The sequence below is a fragment of the Scardinius erythrophthalmus genome (assembly GCF_964197995.2).
Source record: "Scardinius erythrophthalmus genome assembly, chromosome: 10".
In the NCBI taxonomy this organism is placed as follows: domain Eukaryota; kingdom Metazoa; phylum Chordata; class Actinopteri; order Cypriniformes; family Leuciscidae; genus Scardinius; species Scardinius erythrophthalmus.
In genome coordinates, this window is record NC_138230.1 from 14746281 (window position 1) to 14766867 (window position 20587).

Below are 20587 nucleotides of genomic sequence, written 5' to 3' on the forward strand. Positions count from 1 at the left end.
AACCTTCTTTCTCTTTTTACATGTTTTAAAATATATATATATTTCTGCCACGTTTTGGGTTTGTTTTTGTGTCATGTCTGTGTTTCTAGGTTAGCTTTCCAGTTATTTAGTCATTCCAATTAATTAGTTCAGTTCTCCTCTGTTCCCTGCCTGTTTGTGGTTTCTGATTGATTTGAGTATTATATGTTAATTATCTCGTTAGCTCCTTTGTTTGCCTGTGCATTTAAGCCCTCAGTTCCAGCCTGTTCCTGGTCAGTGTGTTTGTGGTTGTGTTTCCTCCGAATTATTCTCCTGGCTATTATTTTGATTCTTGGATTAAAGATTTATTTTGAGTGTCTCCTTCGTCGTAAGCTTCATTATAGCCACTGACCGTGACACTGTGTTGGCAAAGCGAAATTTTCAGCAGCCATTAAGTCCTAAGTATAGCCAATTTTGTCCAAGCACTGACTGTGTGACGTAATTTTCGTTATCAGAAGGGTCTGTGGATGTCTGCAAAACACTATCTGTAAAATTGCATACTTCCCTATGATATAGTAGGCAAAAAACAGTGTAACAAAAGAAGTATGCCCGAATTAACAAGTACTCATAAAAGAGTTGGCAAAAAGTACCCGGATGACCTACTACTTCCAGCGAGATTCTTAAGTGCGCATCCGATGGACACTTTACTATCCCATGAGGTCACGGGAGAGGATTTGCGAATGGCGGTGAAGCGACGCAACTGACTCTGGTATGTCAACAGAATAAGTAATTACTCAAAATAAGTATCTACTCAAGAGAGTATGGGTGCTTCTCATTTCTTATTCATGCTCACGTCTTATCTCCTCCCCCTTAGGATGCGATAGGACAAACCTGTATATCCTCGCTCATGAGTTCATTAGGAAGCTTCCTCACACCTCATTCCTCGCAAGTCCAATTAGAGAATTGAGATGTCCTTCAAGATGGCTGAATTCAATCGGTTTCTGGGTCACGGGCTGTAGGACGGAAGAGCGAGGAAATGAGGAAGCATTAATTAGAGTATTGAGAAGCACCTTATGCAATTATGGACGCAGCCTTTGTGTCCACGAGGACGGTGCGTGTACAACAGCGTATGTGCGAGTGACTTAAGCGCTTGAAAAATAGATAGCAAACGCGTCTTTCCACGTTCACGGTCAAAGGAGTATACTTTGACGGAGCGGAACATGAAATATACCTAGGCTTTTACACTATCAGTGTCACATGATCCTTCAAAAATAATTCTAATATGCTGATTTGATGCTCAAGAAACAATTATTATAATTATCAATGTTGAAAACAGTGCTGCTTTTCAGGATTCTTTAATGAACTTGAAGGTTCAAAGGTACAGCATTCATATGAAACAGAAATATATGTAACAATTCTTGCTGAATAAAAGTTTCCAAATAACTAAATGCAAATAAATATATGGTCACGTGGCAAAAAGTCGGCTTACTCTGCTCTGTCCCTATACAGAAAAAAAGTGTCTGTGTTTTAAAGTGTAAGTTTATGAGGATAAACAAAATGCCCGCAATTAAAAGTTTATCTTATATTGTGGATTTGATTTAAAACATAACTTTAACATATGCTTAGATAATTGTAGTACATTTCATAACACATTTGCAAAGCGAAAAGCAGTCAACCTCGGCATCCGTCGGGACAGCTCCCTGTAATATTACCACACGCACACATATTTCATCCGTTCTTTTACTCTTCCCATCCCTGTCATCCCTTCTTTCCTCTCCTCATCACTCTTGCTCCCTCTCTCTCTCCTCCTGAATACTAATTCAAGCTGCACAGCCTCATGCTCCTTAATATGAGTCAAAGCACACCTCCTGGGTTAGCCCTCTCCATTCCTCTTCAAAGCTTCTTCTTCCGGCAGTGCTGGCTGAATGCAGAGACAGAATTAGTTTTAGAAAAAAAGAAGGAAAAGGAAGGAACCTTGCTTGCTTGAGGCAGGGAGAGTGCGCATGTACAGTCTGGACAGCGTGTGTGCCTGTGTGTGGGTATATTCAAGGTTATGGATCTCTACGGACACACTGGACATGACAAGCGATCATGATGAACCGTTTTTATATAGATGTACGAAACTCTTCGATTTGAGTGTGAGAAAGGACGCAAAGAGGGAGTCTGATGTATCAAAAGGGATAAATAGATGGTTGTGTATGCTTTTGGAGAGTGCAAGCGCAACAGGAAAAAATGGAGCAAGGGAGGGGCGGCAAGAGTTGGGTGGGGAAGACAGATGCACCGCATTGTCAAACGATAATGGAGAGAACACCCAAGAAAAGAGATGCCCTGCACGATTAGCCAAGATATTGATCCTCTCAGTCCTGGAACTCCAGGGAATTGCATGCAACTTCTGACCAGCGCTCTTTCCTCTTGTTGTCATTGACATTTCTCAATGTCACTGTCAGCTGTTTGATACTTCAAACATTTGTATTGATTACAAAGGGATTTAAGGGAACATAAGTGGCCGGCGAGAGATTTCACAGCAATCTCTCCTGTTTCACAGACACACTGACTTAGTGACTGACTAACTCTGATATCTCGTCTCACCAGAGAGTATTGAGGGGGTTGCAGTGAGCCAAGGAGGGAGGGAGGGAGGGTGGATGACGGCGAGAGCGTGTTGGAGGCACACACACACACACTCGCTCTCGCATACAGCCTTACAGAGACAGGAGGGGAGAGTCAGAGACGTGGAGAAGAAGAGGAGTGAGAGAGAGAAGGAGAGAATGTCTGCTGAGAGGGTGGCTCTCGTTCCTTGTTCACAAACCGGCCCTCGCTGAGACACCATGGGCTGTATCGGATCCCGCACCATCAGTAAGACCCTCTCCGCTTTGCTAGCCTTTCTTTTCCAGGTTGAAAGGAGACCAGCCAGGGGTAGAGGAGCGATAGGCAACGCTCCGCTCGCAAGCATCCCCCTTCTCGGGGAAAACGTGTGTGTTTCTATGGAAACCTTTTGGTTAAAGGCCATTTGTCCTCCAGGCTTTGACAGTGATTCGGCACGCTGCTCATGGGAAGCCGGGATGTCTGCTTTTGAGAGCCGTTAGTGCGTCTGGAATTGATATCCGTATGTGTCCGCCTGCATGCGGTAGGTGCCGCTCACCCGGCGGTTTTAAAGATCTGAAGTGGAATTTTTGGAGCGAATGGTTGCATTCGATGCATATCCAGAACGTACGGTCTCAAAGACCCGCCACATTTGACACCGTGCTAAGGTCACGTCAGGAGCTGTTTGTGTGAAAACAGCAGCAGTTCACAGGTTTGAGCGCGTACGCTCGTGCGTCGCTCAAAGAGGTTAACTGAAGAGGGTGTTTTTCAGGATCAGAGGTGCAGGGTCCACGCGCTCACGAGCAAAAAGCGCTCAGGTGTGACGTGGAGCTGGATGCGCCTCACATGTAGGTCAAATTCTGCAAAGTCAATGGGCACCTGTTCCCGCCAAATGGGTACGCTTTAACACAGTCGTCGATGACAAATTGCAGGTGTTTTGGTGCGATTAATATTCTGTTGTAACCGTGAGACGGCAGGCAGGCAAACAGAGAGAGGACACAGAATTGTTCCTCTTAAACGTGTTTTATGATGTTGTACGCCCATTAAGACGAGGGCGCAGTATCAAAACAAACACAGGCAGCTGATGGAGTGATAAAAAAAGAAATGCCGCTGTATTTGACCTTTGATTGTCATTGAGCTGTGATGTCACAGGAACACGGAGTCTAGGTTTCTTTCACATAAAAAGCTATTGCAGAAAGTGTCAGAGCGGGACATATTGGGTAATTAGGGAAGCCCGTATTTATGTCCTCCTGAGAGAGCTAAATGTGATCACCTCTTATAGAAATGCTTATTTTTTAGACTTAAAATTCTTGCTCTTCAAGTTGTGGCACTGAATTTAGCTGGCTATCTGTTATGTGCTCTGGGGAGGAGCGTGGATGGCATATTTAGTGTGTTTGGCTATAAATAGTGTCTACTTTACAGTGACCGAAAAGGAGAGGAGAGAGGACAAGATGCATGCTAAATAATATGGGTCAAGTGCCTGATATGGGCCTGTGGTCGTTCACCCCCTTATTTTGAGTGAGGCAAACACTTTTCATGTAAGCTGAGGAAATTTATGTGCTGTCGACATGTTGCACTGACACTTTTAATGGCTCAACCAAGGCCCTGTTATCGATTTTTTGGTTATTCTTGACTTCATGAGCTCACAAAGCAAATTGTTGCTACAGCCAGAAATAGAAACATTCTGAGTCTACAATGATCATCACAAATCCTTTAGAGATTCAGTGCTAACAGTAAAATGCATTGCATATATTACTTGCAAACCTTTTTGTCAGGTTTGGATTTTTTAATTGGAGTCCTGTGTAGAAGCACTTACACAGCTATTGTTCCTCTCACAATATTGTGTAATGAATCAAGCACAGCCTTTAAAGGGCACTACCGAAATACCTGAATCTGGTGACAGACTGTAAAGGGCAATTGCAATACTAATCAAAGTATTAAACTAAAATGTCCTCTCGCACCTTTCGGTAAACAAGCATGAAATAACACTTCACAGGCTTTCCTTATTAAAGTTATGTTAGATAGGCTGTCAAACATATTCACTGGGAATTTGCTATAATTATACGCTTCTGTACTTGAGCAGTGAGGGTCAGTATTAAGCATTAACATATTATCATGGATTAAAATAGTATACATTTTACAGGTAAGGTAAGGGATAAGACCTAATTTTTTGAATTAAGATAATTCTTTTATAGTTTTTATAGACTTGAATGTATAAAACTCTTTCATGGTGATGGTCTTTATATTCCACAAAACAAACATCTTTATATGAAACATATGATATGTTATATTTACTTTTATTAAACGGTTAGTTCCAGTCCTTGATTCTGATTCACGATAAAACACGGCTATGACCACTTCACCCAATGGTTCTATGTATCACTACACAACACCTCTAGCAATTGATATCGTTCATTGAAGCATTATAAAGTAGATTGTGAGAGATCGAGTAAGTGAGTGTACCTGCATTTACATTAGATATAGCATTTTCCTTCAGGTCAGTCCTATATTCATAATAAAAAATCAGTTTGAATGTCCGCTGTGATATTTTGTCCTTTTAACAGTTAACTTAAGGGGTTTAAGTTGCGTCTAGCTTCACCGTGTTCACGAGAAGTTTCGGTCCTTTCAATATAAATGTCTTTCTCTACTGACTGACTCATTTATAAAGACAGTCTTTGTTGCTATCTAATGGCGAAATAATGTAATTTCTGTTGCTGTTCACAGTCAGGGACTATTTTTTTTCCAGCGGAAGGAAGGCTTTTAGTGATTTTACCTCATGAAAGTTGCATTGATACATATTTTTTGCCTTTAATATTTGTATTGTGTGGTAACATTAACGGTTTTATAAAAGCAATAAGGTTCAATCAAGGCATTGTGTCTTTTTTACAGTCTCTGGTCATGCCCGGTCATGCCTCACAACGCCCTTCAGCCATGACTTAATCACAATACCGCACAGCCTCTCTCGTACCTTATTGCTTACATATGCCATCAAATATACAGTTAGCAGTCATAATTAGTTGCCGTTACTATACAAAAATATTTTATTTATATATAATATAAAAGTATTCCAGAGCAGTGTAAAAGTATTGTTGTTGTAGTAGCCGAATGATGAATGATCTGACCCAAGTGGTTCCGTCCCAAATATGTGTCTCAGGGCCAGGGGTGGGTATAAAAAAGGCAAGTTGAGAAGTGTGTGTTGGCAAGCTTGAAAGTGAAATCACACACTTCTGTGTAATAAAATAGTTCTGTAAAAAAAAAGAAAAAACAACATTTTCTCTCTTTTTTTCTGTCCCTGTCTACTGACTTTGTAGTGTTCTGGTTTACTATTGAAATTTGACACATCTTATATTGTTGACTCTTTTATGCTTGTGTTTGTCAAAGTCGCTTTGGATAAAAGCATCTGCTAAATTAATAAATGTACATATAGATTGGTAAAATGTCACATGTATTTGTCTGTCACAGGACTGTGGGTGAGAAACATTGTGTGGGTGTGTTTAGGAGGGCATCAGGTGGATGGCTCAGTTCTTGGCACTAATGTCGATGTTTGCACTGGTTCGCTCTCTGTACGTGTTTGTTCTGTTCTGAGCTATTGCGTTACTCAGGGATACCTCTTTGTATTGATTTCATTTCAAGCTCTGAAAGAGGGTCAGACAAGCTGACATACAGATGGTCTCTCTGTCTCTTTCACACACACTCAATCTAATGCTTGTGAGTGTATGTGTGTGTGTGTGTGCTGTTTGCATGTGATTGCATGATCCAGCTTGTGTGGTGACAGACACGGTCCAAGGTGACTGGCTCAGTATGATTGAAAGGTTTAGGAGGAATCACAGAGAGAAAGAGAGAGAGAGAGAGAGAGAGATAGATAGAGAGAGAGAGAGAGTCAGATGAGTAAAGGGAGAGAGGGTGATTGAGGTAGGCACAGGAAGTGACAGACAGGAAGTTCTTAAATGTCTTATAGTGAATTTATACCTCTTATCACTTTGGTAACACTTCAGAATACTGTTCTGTCATTAATGCATAACTACACAGGAACAAATGAGTAATGAGAAATTACTAATCATTTGGAACAGTATTCTAAAGTGAAAAGCATGATAACTCCTTGTAATGACTGAAGTCCTTGTAAGCTTTTGAAGTTTTTGTAAGGTATGATATGATATGAAGATATGACTCAAGTGTTACCACATCCTTCTAGTCATTTGGAACAGTATTCTAAAGTGAACATCATGGTAACCAGTGTTGGTTACTCTTAAATGTGTAATTAATTACTAGCTACTAATTACATCTTCAACAGTGTTATTGTAACATGTATGGTCTGTTTTCACTTTGTTTCCTTGAGTTTTTGGTTCTGTCCTGTTTTACCCGTGTGTCCTCTCAGTTGGCCTAGTTTTCCTAGTCTTGAGTCGGTTTGATTCATTACACTTGTCCAATTAATTATAGCTTATTAGTTCCCCATTTGTTCCAGCATTTATACTCCCTGTGTTCTTGCAGTCTTTGTCCTGTCTTGTTAATGTTGTGAAATCTGTTTCTGAGTTTTTTGAGTATATTTGAATTAAAGACTTTTAAAGACTCCTGGATTATTATCTGCACGGGAGATTGGTGAGAGCCCACCATAGACTGTGATCGGCCTGCCACGTGAGCCTGAACCTCACGGAGAGTCTGACCAGGTGCGTGAGCCAGAAACACCGCGCGTCACTGAGGGAGTGCTTGTGGAGTCCGAGGGCATGGAGGGAAGCCCTACTCACAACCCTGCCACTGTGGATGCGAATTAAATGGCCTCTGGAAAATATCTGAACTCTGAAAGGATTTTTGAGGTGTTTGGAGGTAAATCCCCTGTTTCTTCCACCCCTGCTGGTCCCGCCCAGCCCTGAGTCTCCTGTTTCCCCGCTGGTTCCGCCCAGCCCTGAATCTCCTCTTTCTCCTCTGCTTCTACCCAGTCCTGAATCCCCTGTTTCTCCACTGGTTCCGCCCAGCCCTGAGTCTGCTGTTTCTCCACTGGTTCCACCCAGTTCTGTATCCCCTCTTTCTCCACTGGTTCCACCCATTCCTGTATCCCCTGTTTCCACTCTGGTTCTGCCTAGCCCTGAGTCTCCTGTTTCTCCACTGGTTCTGCCCAGCCCTGAGTCTGCTGTTTCTCTGCTGCTTCCACCCAGTCCTGTATCCCTTCTTTCTCCGCTGCTTCCACCCAGTCCTGTATCCCCTCTCTCTCCGCTGCTTCCACCCAGTCCTGTATCCACTCTCTCTCCGCTGCTTCCACCCAGTCCTGTATCCCCTCTCTCTCCGCTGGTTCCACCCATTCCTGTATCTCCTGTTTCCACTCTGGTTCTGGCCAGCCCTGAGTCTGCTGTTTCTCTGCTGCTTCCACCCAGTCCTGTATCCCCTCTTTCTCCGCTGCTTCCACCCAGTCCTGTATCCCCTCTCTCTCCGCTGGTTCCACCCAGTCCTGTATCCCTTGTCTCCACTCTGGTTCCACCTAGCCCTGAGTCTCCTGTTTCTCCACTGGTTCCACCCAGCCCCATGTCGCCTGTGCTCCCTGTGCTCCCTCCCAGCCTCCCTCTCCCACCTCCTCTTCCCAAATCAGCCAGTTCCTCAGCCCCACCTCCGCTGGTTCCCTTCAGCTCCTCTGCATCTCCAACTCCTTTTTGTGATGACCTGACTCGGAGCTTCATCTCTACAGCTCTGCCCGGTAAGGAGGTTCCCCCGGCTCCACTTCCAGCCTACGAATCCATCACTCGCAGCCTGTAGACCTATCTGCTCCGCCTTGGCTCCCCCCTCCCTTGACTCCACCAGAAACCATCGTCCTGACTGCTCCACCGGGCTCCCTCGTCTCACTGACTCGGCCTCGTCAGACGCCTTCCTGCACCTTCCTGCACCTGCCAGTGATGTTACGTGGGCTCTTCATCCTTTCAGCTCTGCCTGGGTCTCCATCTCCATCGGTCGTCCCGAGGGTGTCGTCAGCCAAGTCTCTACCATGGCTCCTCCCTCCCTCGACTACGCCCTGGGATATCATCCTGGCTGGACTCTGGACTTTCATTTGGCTCCTCCTGCACCTGGCTCCCCCTGGCTCCTCCCACCCTCCACTCACCCATGGAATGTTTTGTTTGCCCTGGACTGTTTTTGTCTTCTTCTTTTCCTCTTCCCCTTCCTTTGGGATAATGTAACATGTATTCTCTGTCTACTTTGTTTCATTGTGTTTTCGGTTCGGTTTGCCGTGTCAGTTGACCTAGTTTTCCTAGTCTGTGTCTGTTTGATTTATTAAACAAGTCGTCCAATTAATTAGCTTATTTGTGCCCTAATTTGTCTAGTATTTATACGCCCTGTGTTCTTGCAGTCCTTGTCCTGTCTTGTCAATGTTGAAGTGTTGAGAAATCTGTTTCCCTGAATTTTACTGAGTATTTTTGAATTAAAGTGTCCTGGATTATTCCTGTAATGTGCCTTGTTCAGAACAACTACCCATACCAGTAGATTACTGTACTAATTACTTTCTCTAAAAAGTAATGCATTACTTATTACTATTACTATTTATCTAAATCTCATATCAACCTCAACCAGTTACAAGGATAGACATGAAACTGCTCTTTTAATTCTTTCAAATAAATAATATACATTTTTTGTGAACTTTTTTGTGAAACATTAAACATTCAATTTTGATGTTAAATCCAAATATAGAAATGTTCTATAGTCTACAGTATTTAATGCAATAACACCAGAAGTAACTGTAATTAAATTACAGAAAAATGAAGAGTAATCCCTTACTTTACTTTTTCAATGGAAAAGTAATTAAATTACAGTCATTAATGACTTAAGTAATTATTTACAACACTGATGGTAACCCACTAGTAATGACTCAAGTGTTACCAAATCCATCAGAAGCAATTACTATCCAAAACCTTTCAAAAACTTCAAAAGCTTAATAACTTCAGTTACTTATCATGCTTTTCACTTTAGAATACTGATTGGAAATTGATTCTGAAGGATTTGGTAATACTTTAGTCATTACTAGTGGGTTATGATCTTCACTTTAGAATGAATTATAACCTATATTATGCATTATTCACATTAATTATAAACATGTATATAGTACTTCTTAGTCCGCTGGAGGTATGAAAAAATAGATATTGATTAGCTAATAGTGAACTACCACATTCAACTCAGTGCTAATACTTACTAATTAGTTAATCAGAGTTACTTGTTAGTTAATAGCATTTACTAGAGTGTTAATATCGCATTACTCTTTTGTTCCTGTGTAGTTACTCATTAATGATGGAACAGTATTCTAAAGTGTTTCCATCACTTCCTATCCAGAGCTGTCTATAAAGGGAACTGATCCTCGGGACACTTTTAGGTTTTATGCTAATGGTGCCCCTAGACTTTCCTTATTTTAAGCCACTGACATCCAGTTTCACCTGCTGTTCCTTCCAATTAAATTTGAGACAGTAGAAGCAGTTGTTTCTTTGAAAGATTTCCATTAATATTAGGTTGAAGGTCACTTCATAAACCGATCATTTAGAGGTGAGTTTTAAATCCCAAGTGAAGAAATGTTCTAAAATCGCAATGAAACGGAATAAAATATTCTCTCGTTCTTTCTCTCTTTTAACTTAATTTGTAACTGAAAAATGTTGCTTAAGTTAGAAATGCCCAACTGGCATCACAACATACAGATAATAAATCACAAAAAATTTAGTGTAACGCCTTTGTTACTATGACTATCAGTTAGACTGTAATATATTTAGAGCATACATGTTAAATATATAACAGTAACTGTTAAATTGAAAGAATCCGGAAAAAAATTACACAACTGTTTTCAACATTGATAATAATCAGAAATGTTTCTTGAGCATCAATGATTTCTGAAGGATCATGTGACACTGAAGACTGGAGTAATAATGCTAAAAAAACCTCAGCTTTGCATCACAAGAATAAATTACATTTTAAAATATATTTTCAAATGGAAAAACAGTTATTTTAAATTGTAATAATATTTCACAATATAACTGTTTGATTTGTATTTCTAATCAAAAATATGCAGCATTGGTAACCATAAGGGACTTCTCAGTATATGTCAGTGTATACATATCACTGTAAATGCAAACATTGTATTTAATTAAAAATAGTAAATTGACCTTAATCATTTTTTTTCAACCTGCTATTAACACTCACTTTTAGTAAGTTACTTGTACTTTGAGGTTGAAAAATCGTACCAGCTCAGTCTACTTGAGCTGGATTCATTTAGAAAAAGTAAGTTTATGACCTGTGGGCATGCGCAGATCAGTCCTCTCTACGCTAGACGGCAATATATGGCCACGCCAAGACTCGCCCTTCAATAGCCACTATTGGCTGAAGGTGAAATCCGTAATTTTAAGCCACCATTGTGGCGATTAGTGTTTGTTTTAGTTGGGCTCTTGACCGTTATATCATTAATTTAACCTTTTGTTTGGCTGCTGTACCTGAGTTATAACAGCCAGATGAACAAACAGAAAAGGTGATCTGATGGTGATGGTTGTGTTTTAACATAATCGTTATTTCACAATCATTTGACCTGATTCACTGAACTCATATAGTTCAGAGTTAATTTCTGAGTTAGATTTACTTTATTAATTATAACAGCACTGTCCTGGTACAGGATAATATTTTTAGCCATTTCAATGAAATCCAAATAAATAATAAAAAAACGTAAATTTTTTTTTTTTTTTAATGTAGGCACACACAGACATCAAGAATTAGCATATGAATCTCAACAATGGTGACAAACAGATCACCCCCTGATCATAAGCTCATTATTTATTCATGCAGCAATGCATGATGGGAGCCATGAATGAGTTTTGATTGGTTGCACCCAGAATGCACTGCAACATGCTTTATAATTGTCACCATTGTTGAGATTCACAGGCTGATTCTTGATGTCAATGTGTCTAAAAACTAAATTAAACAAAAAATATATATATATTTTTTTTTATAATGGAAACTTTTAAGAAATTCTAAATATTATGCTGTACAAGAACAGTGCTATAATTAATAAAGTAAACCTAACTCAGAAATTGGTTTCTTTAATTTAAGTGAACTTGAAAAATGAGTTAGCAGAACTAAAAGTGTTAAGTTGTAGGAATTTAGTAATTCTAAGTGGGGTTAAATTTATATCAAGCAATCAACACAAAATGAAAAAACTAAGTTAACACTAATCATGACTATTAAGTTACATGAACATAAAAAAAACGTGCTAGTGGTACTACTTGATTTAGTACTGCACACTTAAAATAAACAAGCTTTTCTAACTCACTAATCTTAAGCTTACTTTGCTTAATTTTTTTGAGGCAACGAGTTTGCATACTTTTTTTAAGTAAGGTCAACTAATTACATTTATAAAAACAAAACTGTCAGGAGCATATAAAGTTACATGGTTATATGCTGATATTTGTTTGCTCAAATTCATTTTGCAGCCTTGCACAGCATAAAAAATTAGATTTTTCATATCATTTTATTCTCAATCCAGACTTTGTCCTACTTTAATAACTATAGCTGACTCATCTAAACAGTAATTGCTGCTGTTCATTTCGTTGTAACTGATTGTAAAGTGGTGTTCACTTAATTTCTTAGGTTTTGCACTTCTAATTTCTCAGTATTTTGCACTTTAGAGGTATTTGCACTTGATCATGAAAAGATTTAAATGCCCTTCAAGACATTTGAGACGTCACTCAGTCAGACCACCTCATGAAGTGGGTTAAAGATGCCTCCCAGTCAAGTGTAAATGCATCTTATTGTTTAGGAAACATTTGTATGTAACACCAATGTATGTCCCTTCTTCACCCTGATGGTCAGTATTGTGATGGTCTGTAAGTGTGTGCTCTCTCTCTCTGAGACTCGGTTCTCTTTCTGAGTCTGTCTGTGTGTCTTCTAACTCCGTGTCATTTTAAACCTCCTTTTGTCCTCCGTTTTTCTTTGTGATACCGTATTGCATAGTGTTCCTCCCTCCATTCAGTGTCTTGGTCTTTCTCTCATCCTCTTTGTCTCTGTCTCTCCTTTCCCTCCCCCCCTCCATGTGTTTTTGGCTCAGTACTGGAGGTGAGTCAGCCTCTTGGACTTCGCTCCTAATCAGAGTCACTGTGAGCGTCACCGTGTGTCAGAGTTCCAGCTTGCATTCCAATATTTGTCCCTTTTTCTTCCCTCTCTCCTACTTCTTCACTACCTTTTAGCTGTAGAATAAAATCTCAAAGATGTTCTCTAGGCTGTGAGATCTGTCAAGCCAGATTGTCCACGGTCCAGTTGTTCCTCCATCTGGTTCTTGGTCATGCAGATCTTCTGCTGCTTCTCTCTGTGAGACCGTCAGGCTTATGCTGGGTGTCTAGGAATCTTCCTTCCTGTTCCTCGTCGTTCAATGTCTATTGACGTTAGCTTTTATCCTCGTCACATGGATATTTGTTTATCTCGTCTGACTGCTTCTTTATCCATCTCTCTCGCTCTCTCTTTCCTTTCCCCTGAAGCTCGGGCCCTCATAATGCCTAGTGTCAGATTCAGACATAAATGTAGATGGGCAGGGTAAACAGTGCAGCGGCCATGTGGCGCTTAGCGACCTTGGATGTGATGGCTTATCCTTCATGTCTCTTGGGATTTTCTCAATGTGTTTTCCTGCATGAGTGGAAGTGTTTTGTCCATAACAACATCATGGTGGAACAGACAGTTAGAAAGTTATGGGTCCTGACAGCTGGGATGTGCAGGGATTCATCTCTATCTATCTATCTATCTATCTATCTATCTATCTATCTATCTATCTATCTATCTATCTATCTATCTATCTATCTATCTATCTATCTATCTATCTATCTATCTATCTATCTATCTATCTATCTATCTATCTATCTATCTATCCATCCATCCATCCATCCATCCATCCATCCATCCATCCATCCATCCATCCATCCATCCATCCATCCATCCATCCATCCATCCATCCATCCATCCATCCATCCATCCATCCATCCATCCATCCATCCATCCATCCATCCATCCATCCATCCATCCATCCATCCATCCATCCATCCATCCATCCATCCATCCATAATTCCATCCGTCCGTCCTGGCTGTCTATGTGTCCGTCTGTCTGTCTATCATTGCTCTCATCATGTGTTCTTCTGGCATGTTAGTTCTGACCGTCTCCTTTCTAATTGATTATGAGTAGATCTGCTTTACCTTAACTCACTTTATCTGTCGTTCTCTGTTTACTCTTCACTCTGGTTAATTGGTCTCCTCCAGAGCTGCACTGCTCTGCATGGCTCTATCCTTCTCTCCAGAGTGGGTTAGGTTGATTGAGGAAATGGCCCTGAGGCCCAAAGGCTCTGCTGTACTTACACACAGAGAGAGACCAGCAATTAAAAGACACACGCTCACACACACACATGCACAGGATGCAATTAATGCATTTTGAGACCAGTCTGGAGTGGAAAAAATAAAATCAGATGCAGATAGGACTGGTACATTCTGTTTTGATGTGATTAACCCCATTACAATATTGTTATTCTATTGTGTCAACGGTTTAGGACTTTTGTAAATGAGTTCAATGAATAAAGCCAATGCTCAACTCAATTTCACTGATATTGAGCTGAATTAAATAGAACTAAATTGAATAGAGAGAGACGGGGGAGCGAGAGAGCATGTGAACTGCAGCTAGGCAGGGTCTCATTTATTAATACTTTTGTACATGTGCACAGTCAAGGTTCTCACAAGATTCACAACACAATTTTGGCCACAATTTTACTGTCTGACACTTTTTGGTATCGGAAAAGTTTTATTTTGTCGTATGGAAAAATCACAGTCTTGGATCTTTTAGTGGGACATGCTCAGCATGCATGCATTTTAAAAATAGACTTTTATTTCTGAAATGCTGGATACTGTTTAAAAAAAGCATACAAAAAAACAAAAGTCATGTCAAATTTTGAAACGAGGCATTATTATGGCAGCGACAGGCAAAACGTGAATACTGCTTTACGCAAACTCTTTTCTGCTCATATCATACAATATGACAAGCAACAATATTGCACAGCATGCAATGAATTCAACAATGAATTGATGAATCTGGATTACTGTAAATGAGGGAGCATATCACTGCAGTTAGCAATTAGCAATTAGCATACATAACCAAACCATCTCTATATGGCTTCTACACAACTTCTCTTGTACAGCCATTTATCTCTCTTTGCAAACATATCCTTACTCTCACTAAAGATGAGAGCACAAGCAGCAAGTGGGCCATTCTCAAAACCAGTTGAAACACAAAAAACTTTAAATAAGCATACAGTCAGTGCACGATCACCCACATGTATGTGTTTGATTGTTTCAATGCTGGTTGGCCTTAATTGTGCCCTGTATTGAGATTCGTCACTGAATGGTGAGGCTCCATTTATTGCTTTGCCTTAAAAATAGTCATTATGCTACAATTTTATGTGTTTAAGCCATCTCTAATGTTACAGGTTGATTGTTTTCAGGCCATCATTCGAAATGTTAGTGGAAACTGGGTTACATGTCATTACTTGTTTGTCAGTTTGAATGAATCATTGTAAACACACACACTGTCAACACATTTCATAATCAAAATGATGCTAAAGTGCAAATTTAGAGGAAGCTAGAATATAAAATGAAAATAAATGCTTGTTTTAGGGTTAATCTCAAATTCAGTATCTCTTCAGCCTATTCTTGAAATACAACTCCTAATAATTTGCATAATTGCATCACACAGAGCAATCACTAATGTTTTTATCATTTTAAAGGAACGATGCGATATAGAAACATGATGCTACAAATCTCCTTCTTCAGAGTGCTGGCGGTTTTGGATGGATAATTAATCTAATTTTAGGTCTTTGTGTGAATGTCAGCAGAAAATGTAGAGAGGAGCTGTCAGTTTGACTTAGCTTATTCGGTAAAGGTTGCATAAGCCACATGCCTATTCCCTTATCTCTCTCTCTCTCTCTCTCTCTCTCTCCCTGCAGCGGTGGATGCAGTTCCCGTTCGGAAAGATGGGGAGCAGGTAAGTAAAACTACAGCACTTTGCATATTTAAGTTTTGCTTGGGCACCAAACCTCTGTCCCATGTTGTGAGCTTAAGCTTTAAGGATCACATCTAAATGACATCCTTTGCCGAGATGATACTTGTGCGAAGTCTGCATTTCTGTCCAAAGCTATTATACCTACCAAGTGCTGACATTTGTGCCTCATGGCACTTTAATGAAGTCTTTAGCTAACGCAAGGACCCCCTGTGTGCCAAACGCATGTCTTGCCACCCCCTGGTGCTGAAAATCAGAGAAAGCATGATGGTATTATGTGTATTTGAAAAGCCATTATATTACATTTCTCACCAAGGCCACGGGAGCCAGACCCCAGAGCCCGGCCATTACCGTACAGTATTGCCGTATAACGGGATTGTCCCCTGGGAAGACGTAGCCTCATCCGTCTTCTCTATTTGCCGTCCGTGTTCACGTCCTACCCAAGGGCATCAGCTCCTGGCTTGTTGCTCTACTCATCCACAGATGAATTTGGCTCAAAATCTACTGTTTTGGATTCTGGTATCATCCAAACCAAAATGACATGTTTTATATCTCAATGCAGAGTTTGGAAGCTGAGCCAAGAGGTGGTGTCATAGCTGGAGAGAATTGAAACAGTGTCTGTGCTGTGCATGTGTTCGTGTTAGAGAGCTGCACTCAAAAAGGTGATTGCCGGTTGCCAAAATAATAATATTAATAATAAAATAAAATAAAAATCATAAAATGTTGCCTAGCAATGAAAAACTCTCAAGAATCAGCTGCTAGTTGCCAAGTAACAAGGCTAGATAGCTTAATGCTAGCTCAAATTGCCCTCAAACGTAGCAAACCTCACCATAATAAATCATTCATTAGGCCTATCGCTTAATTCAATAAGCCACTTGCTGGTTGCCAAAATAAGAATGATAATAATAAAAGGAAAAAATGTCTATGTAAAACTCTGAAGAATCAGATGCTAGTTGTTAAGTAGCAACAGATAACTACTTTAGCTAGCTTAGCGCTATCTCAAATTGCCCTCAAACTTCACTAAAATAAATCATTATAGGGTTAATTAGAAGGCCCTATTTGGAATTAGTTTGAATTTCACAGACTTTTTTTTGGTGTTTTTAAACCCGTTTGAATCAAACACTTGTGTTTATCCTCACATTGAAAAAGTAAGCAGCAAATTACCAAGCTTACATAACTAACTTGGTTTCCTGTGAGAAATCTAATCTAATAGGAATATATGGTACAGTGGTTTATTATTTACAATCCTCCTGACTGATTTTGACCCTCATCTGATTCTGTAACTCTTGTTTCACTGCTTAATGCACTTTCATTAAGGATTTAGACCTTTTTGACAGCTTTTTGGGTGAAAAACACGTCCATTTTGTCATCATTTGCTACATCCAAGTAAATCATCAGATTGAAGGGTGATTTGCACAAAACTGTATGTTCTGCAAGCTTTTTTTAAAAGGTAAATTTAGGTGTCTTTCCAAAAAAGGACACTTGGAGACTCCAAAAAGACACCAAACAAATTATATAATAAGTCCATATAATTCAGAAATGTATGCACACCCATGAAAAACGAAAACAGAATAAAACCTTTCAGAATTCACAGTATGTGTCACAAACTGAGACAAGAAGGTTGAGGATCCAAATGCAGTATTTATTGAACAGGGTAATCCAAAGACGTAATCCAAATAACAGGCAAGGGTCATACACAAACAATCCGAACAATAACAGATCAGGGCTGAGGCAAAGAGAGAAATCCGAGGGGACAGGCAGAGAATCAAGATATGGGAGAAACAGGATACAAACACGCTCAGAAATGCAGAGACACTAAACAAGACTTTGCAGGGAATTAATGAGTGTACATGGTTTAAATAGGCTGAGACTGACAAGGTAATGAGACACAAGTCCGGGCAGTGAGTTATGGGAAATGTAGTTTGTGAGGGAATGACAATAGTCTGATGTGGAGTGCCCTCTGGTGGATCTCAAGGGCACTCCAGCTGGTGACCGTTACAGTATGTGTACAGTGCAACAGCAAAGAGCTTGTTTGCATTTTAGACAAGTCAGGTTGCGATACCAAACAGCACCACATCGGAAATGGCAAAACCACCGCCTTAAAGGTGGTATCAGTGATTTCAGGCCCAAAAATATTTTTATCACATTCATCTAATCTTTCCTAACGATCCGCTAGCCGCCCGCCCCATAAGCATGCCGTCAAAAAAACGCGTCTCTGTAGGCAGCCTAGGCTCTGAGATCTGCACACAAAAACAAATGGTTTAGCCAAACACTCAAAACCAAAACAAATAGTATTCCAAACAATCACCGACAGGGGGAGGGTGTTGTAAAGTTTTGTGAGCATGCACGGCTGCAGCGAAGTCAGAGCTGAAGAAAAAGCTGGCTCAAAACCTCACAACACCCTCCCCCTGTCGGTGATTGGTTGGAACACTATTTGTTTTGGTTTTGATTGTTTGGCTAAACCATTTGTTTTTGTGTGCAGATCTCAGAGCCTAGGCTGCCTACAGAGACGCGTTTTTTTGACGGCATGCTTATGCCGGCGGGCAGCTAGCGGATCGTTAGGAAAGATTAGATGAATGTGATAAAAATATTTTTGGGCCTGAAATCACTGATACCACCTTTAACCTGACTGCATACAGTACACAGATCCATTCAGAGTTACTAAACACAGCAACGTACACGAAAATCTAAATTTATCCTGAATGTGTGTGGAAACTTGAATTTACTGAAATGTGTCTGTGCATAAATACAATGTGTGATCAGTGCATCGAGAGCGCACACATGGTTTGTTTGCTCATCAATACAACGGACTCAGTCACGCGTACAAATCCTGTACATCACCGCCATTGTCTTTGCCTTGATTGCAATCCACATCCATCAAAACTTTACTAGCGAGATGCTGGTTTGCTTTATCCAACCAAGAAACGTAGTTTGTGTATCATCTGGCCATGTGGGATGTTTTGACGTTCCGTTCAGTCTATTTCACTCTTCAGAAGCAATCACAGAATATGACAGAATTCGTGTTTTAAAGCGAACTACACAATCACGCAACGTGATGTTTATAAATGTTTATAAATGATTTAATGATTCCAGTCTTTCTGCTTTATAGTTCAAATTGGTATACCTAGGCTACTTTGACAAGTATTACTGTCAACTACACTGTAAAAAAAAAAAAAATATGATCAATAAGTTATGACAACTTATGTTTTAACATTGATTTAACTCATCAAAATAAGTTTCAGCAATTTTCAACTTCTTTTTATAAGTTATAACTCATTTTAAGTCAGTTTAATGTAATTTAAGTTAAAATTACTAAAAAACTAAAAATATTAACAACACTACAGATTTTTTTTTGCTCAGATATTTACTTGCAGGCTAAATATTTGTTGTTTTGACCAATGTAACCTTATCATGCCAACATTTTAGATTCACAATTCTTGACTTTCGTTTCTGCCCTGATAGCTGCAAGACCATGCCGGACGATGCGAGTGCGTTAGAAATCAGGAATAGTGAGGGAACATTGTGCTTGGTACGTTTTTCATCTTCAAGCCAAACTTGGGTCTTAATGCAAAGTTTAAATCCCGTTTGGCTAGCGCGCCCATAATGTTCACGCATTAGGTCAGTGGACCTAATTTGCTCATAAAGACGTGAAAGTGCGCGCTTCGGGTGTGTGTGCGACTGCGCTGAAACGATCTATCACTCAACGTGCGAGTTCTGCATTGAGTTCTCTTTCGCAGTGTCTGAAAATCACTTGAATGTTTATATTGACAAGACTTAAAAAACCCAGAAAAAGCAGCACTGGCCTGATCGTTCAAATAGGTGATTGTTTTAGGGGGGCTGAGACGACAGACAGGGGAGCTGAAGCTCCCCTAAAAAGGGTCTAGAACCAACCCAGGTTTCGAGACACATCCAGAGCATGTGATTTCTGTTATGTCCACATACGTCCTTTTTAGTTATAAAAAGGTTAATGATTGTGACCTAAGTGCTGTTTTGAAATCAAATCCTACCTGAAATGCCTTTAAAATGTGAAGCCAAACATTAATTGCTTTCTCACTGCAGTGAAAAAGAAAACTAATTTACTGATGTTAATTTTCATTTAGCTGTATCCGCACCCCACAGAAAAATTGTAGGTGGCTGCCGTAATTGCAAGCCAGCCTCAAAAATTTATTTTTAGGAGCCAGCTCCACAGTTTATGTAACAGAAGCGCCCATAAAGACTAAGATGGTGGGAAACAAATCGATCGACCCCTGAACAGCCGAACCGTGCCGGTAGTTTGTTCAGAGTTTCCAAGGGGCAGACATTTGCCCCACGGCACGCCAATGCCTTTCTGACACTGACCTCCATTTGACCTTTCATATTGATTTCTCTCTTAATGAACAATGAGCGGCTACTGCTGTTCGTACTGGCACCGGTGTTTGTCTCGCTGCGCTGGGTGCGGTGTAAATGCCATCGATCGCTCGCTGTATGTTTGGGTTGTCAAGGATTACTTACTCCAGCGCTACTCATCAAAGTCGCCTCCATCTCCTCTTGCTGTCGTCCTCATGTAAAGACTTCTAAGGCAGATATCAACATGGATACACTAGGTGGTACTTCATTCATGAATATTGTACACCATGTTAGCTGTATATATCGCAACAAGGGTTTATACAAAGATATATCTTGGTTTGGACAACAGTTCGTGACAGATGAACAGCATCTCGCCTCCTTCTCCTGCTTTCTGTTTATCTGTTGTTCTTCCAGATCTAGTGTTCTGTACTTGGCTTGATGTTCAGCCTTCTGCTGTTTCCTGCTAACTGAAAGCATGCCTTTTCTTCTCTTTTACTGTATCTTTCCCATCTATTCTTCAATTAATTTCTTCTAGCAAGGACATGGCGAGTTTTCCTGGGAAGGAATCAATGTAAGTCAGATATACACAATTCTGCGTTTAATACTATACTTTCTGTGTCTCATGTTTTATTTCTCTTTTATAATTTTTAATCAATATAACAATCTATATCATATTACTCTCTGCCCAGAGAGAGA

General features: G+C 40.2%; 1 protein-coding gene across 9 annotated transcripts in view; it reads left to right on the top strand.

Annotated features, from left to right (window-relative positions):
* The first annotated feature begins 2608 nt into the window (after positions 1 to 2608).
* fam131ba (family with sequence similarity 131 member Ba) overlaps positions 2609 to 20587 on the top strand; it is a 32914-nt gene continuing 14935 nt past the window's right edge. For 2 of the 9 annotated variants that reach the window (XM_081375929.1, XM_081375930.1), the window contains exons 1-3: positions 2662 to 2811; positions 15513 to 15550; positions 20427 to 20462. In XM_081375929.1, the coding sequence (XP_081232055.1) occupies positions 2784 to 2811; positions 15513 to 15550; positions 20427 to 20462 (102 nt within the window). In that variant the 5' untranslated portion in view covers positions 2662 to 2783. Of the gene's footprint in view, positions 2812 to 2980; positions 3083 to 15512; positions 15551 to 16127; positions 16228 to 20426; positions 20463 to 20587 lie in introns of those variants that run through there. The other 7 variants (XM_081375937.1, XM_081375935.1, XM_081375931.1 and 4 more) reach the window with 7 other exon arrangements.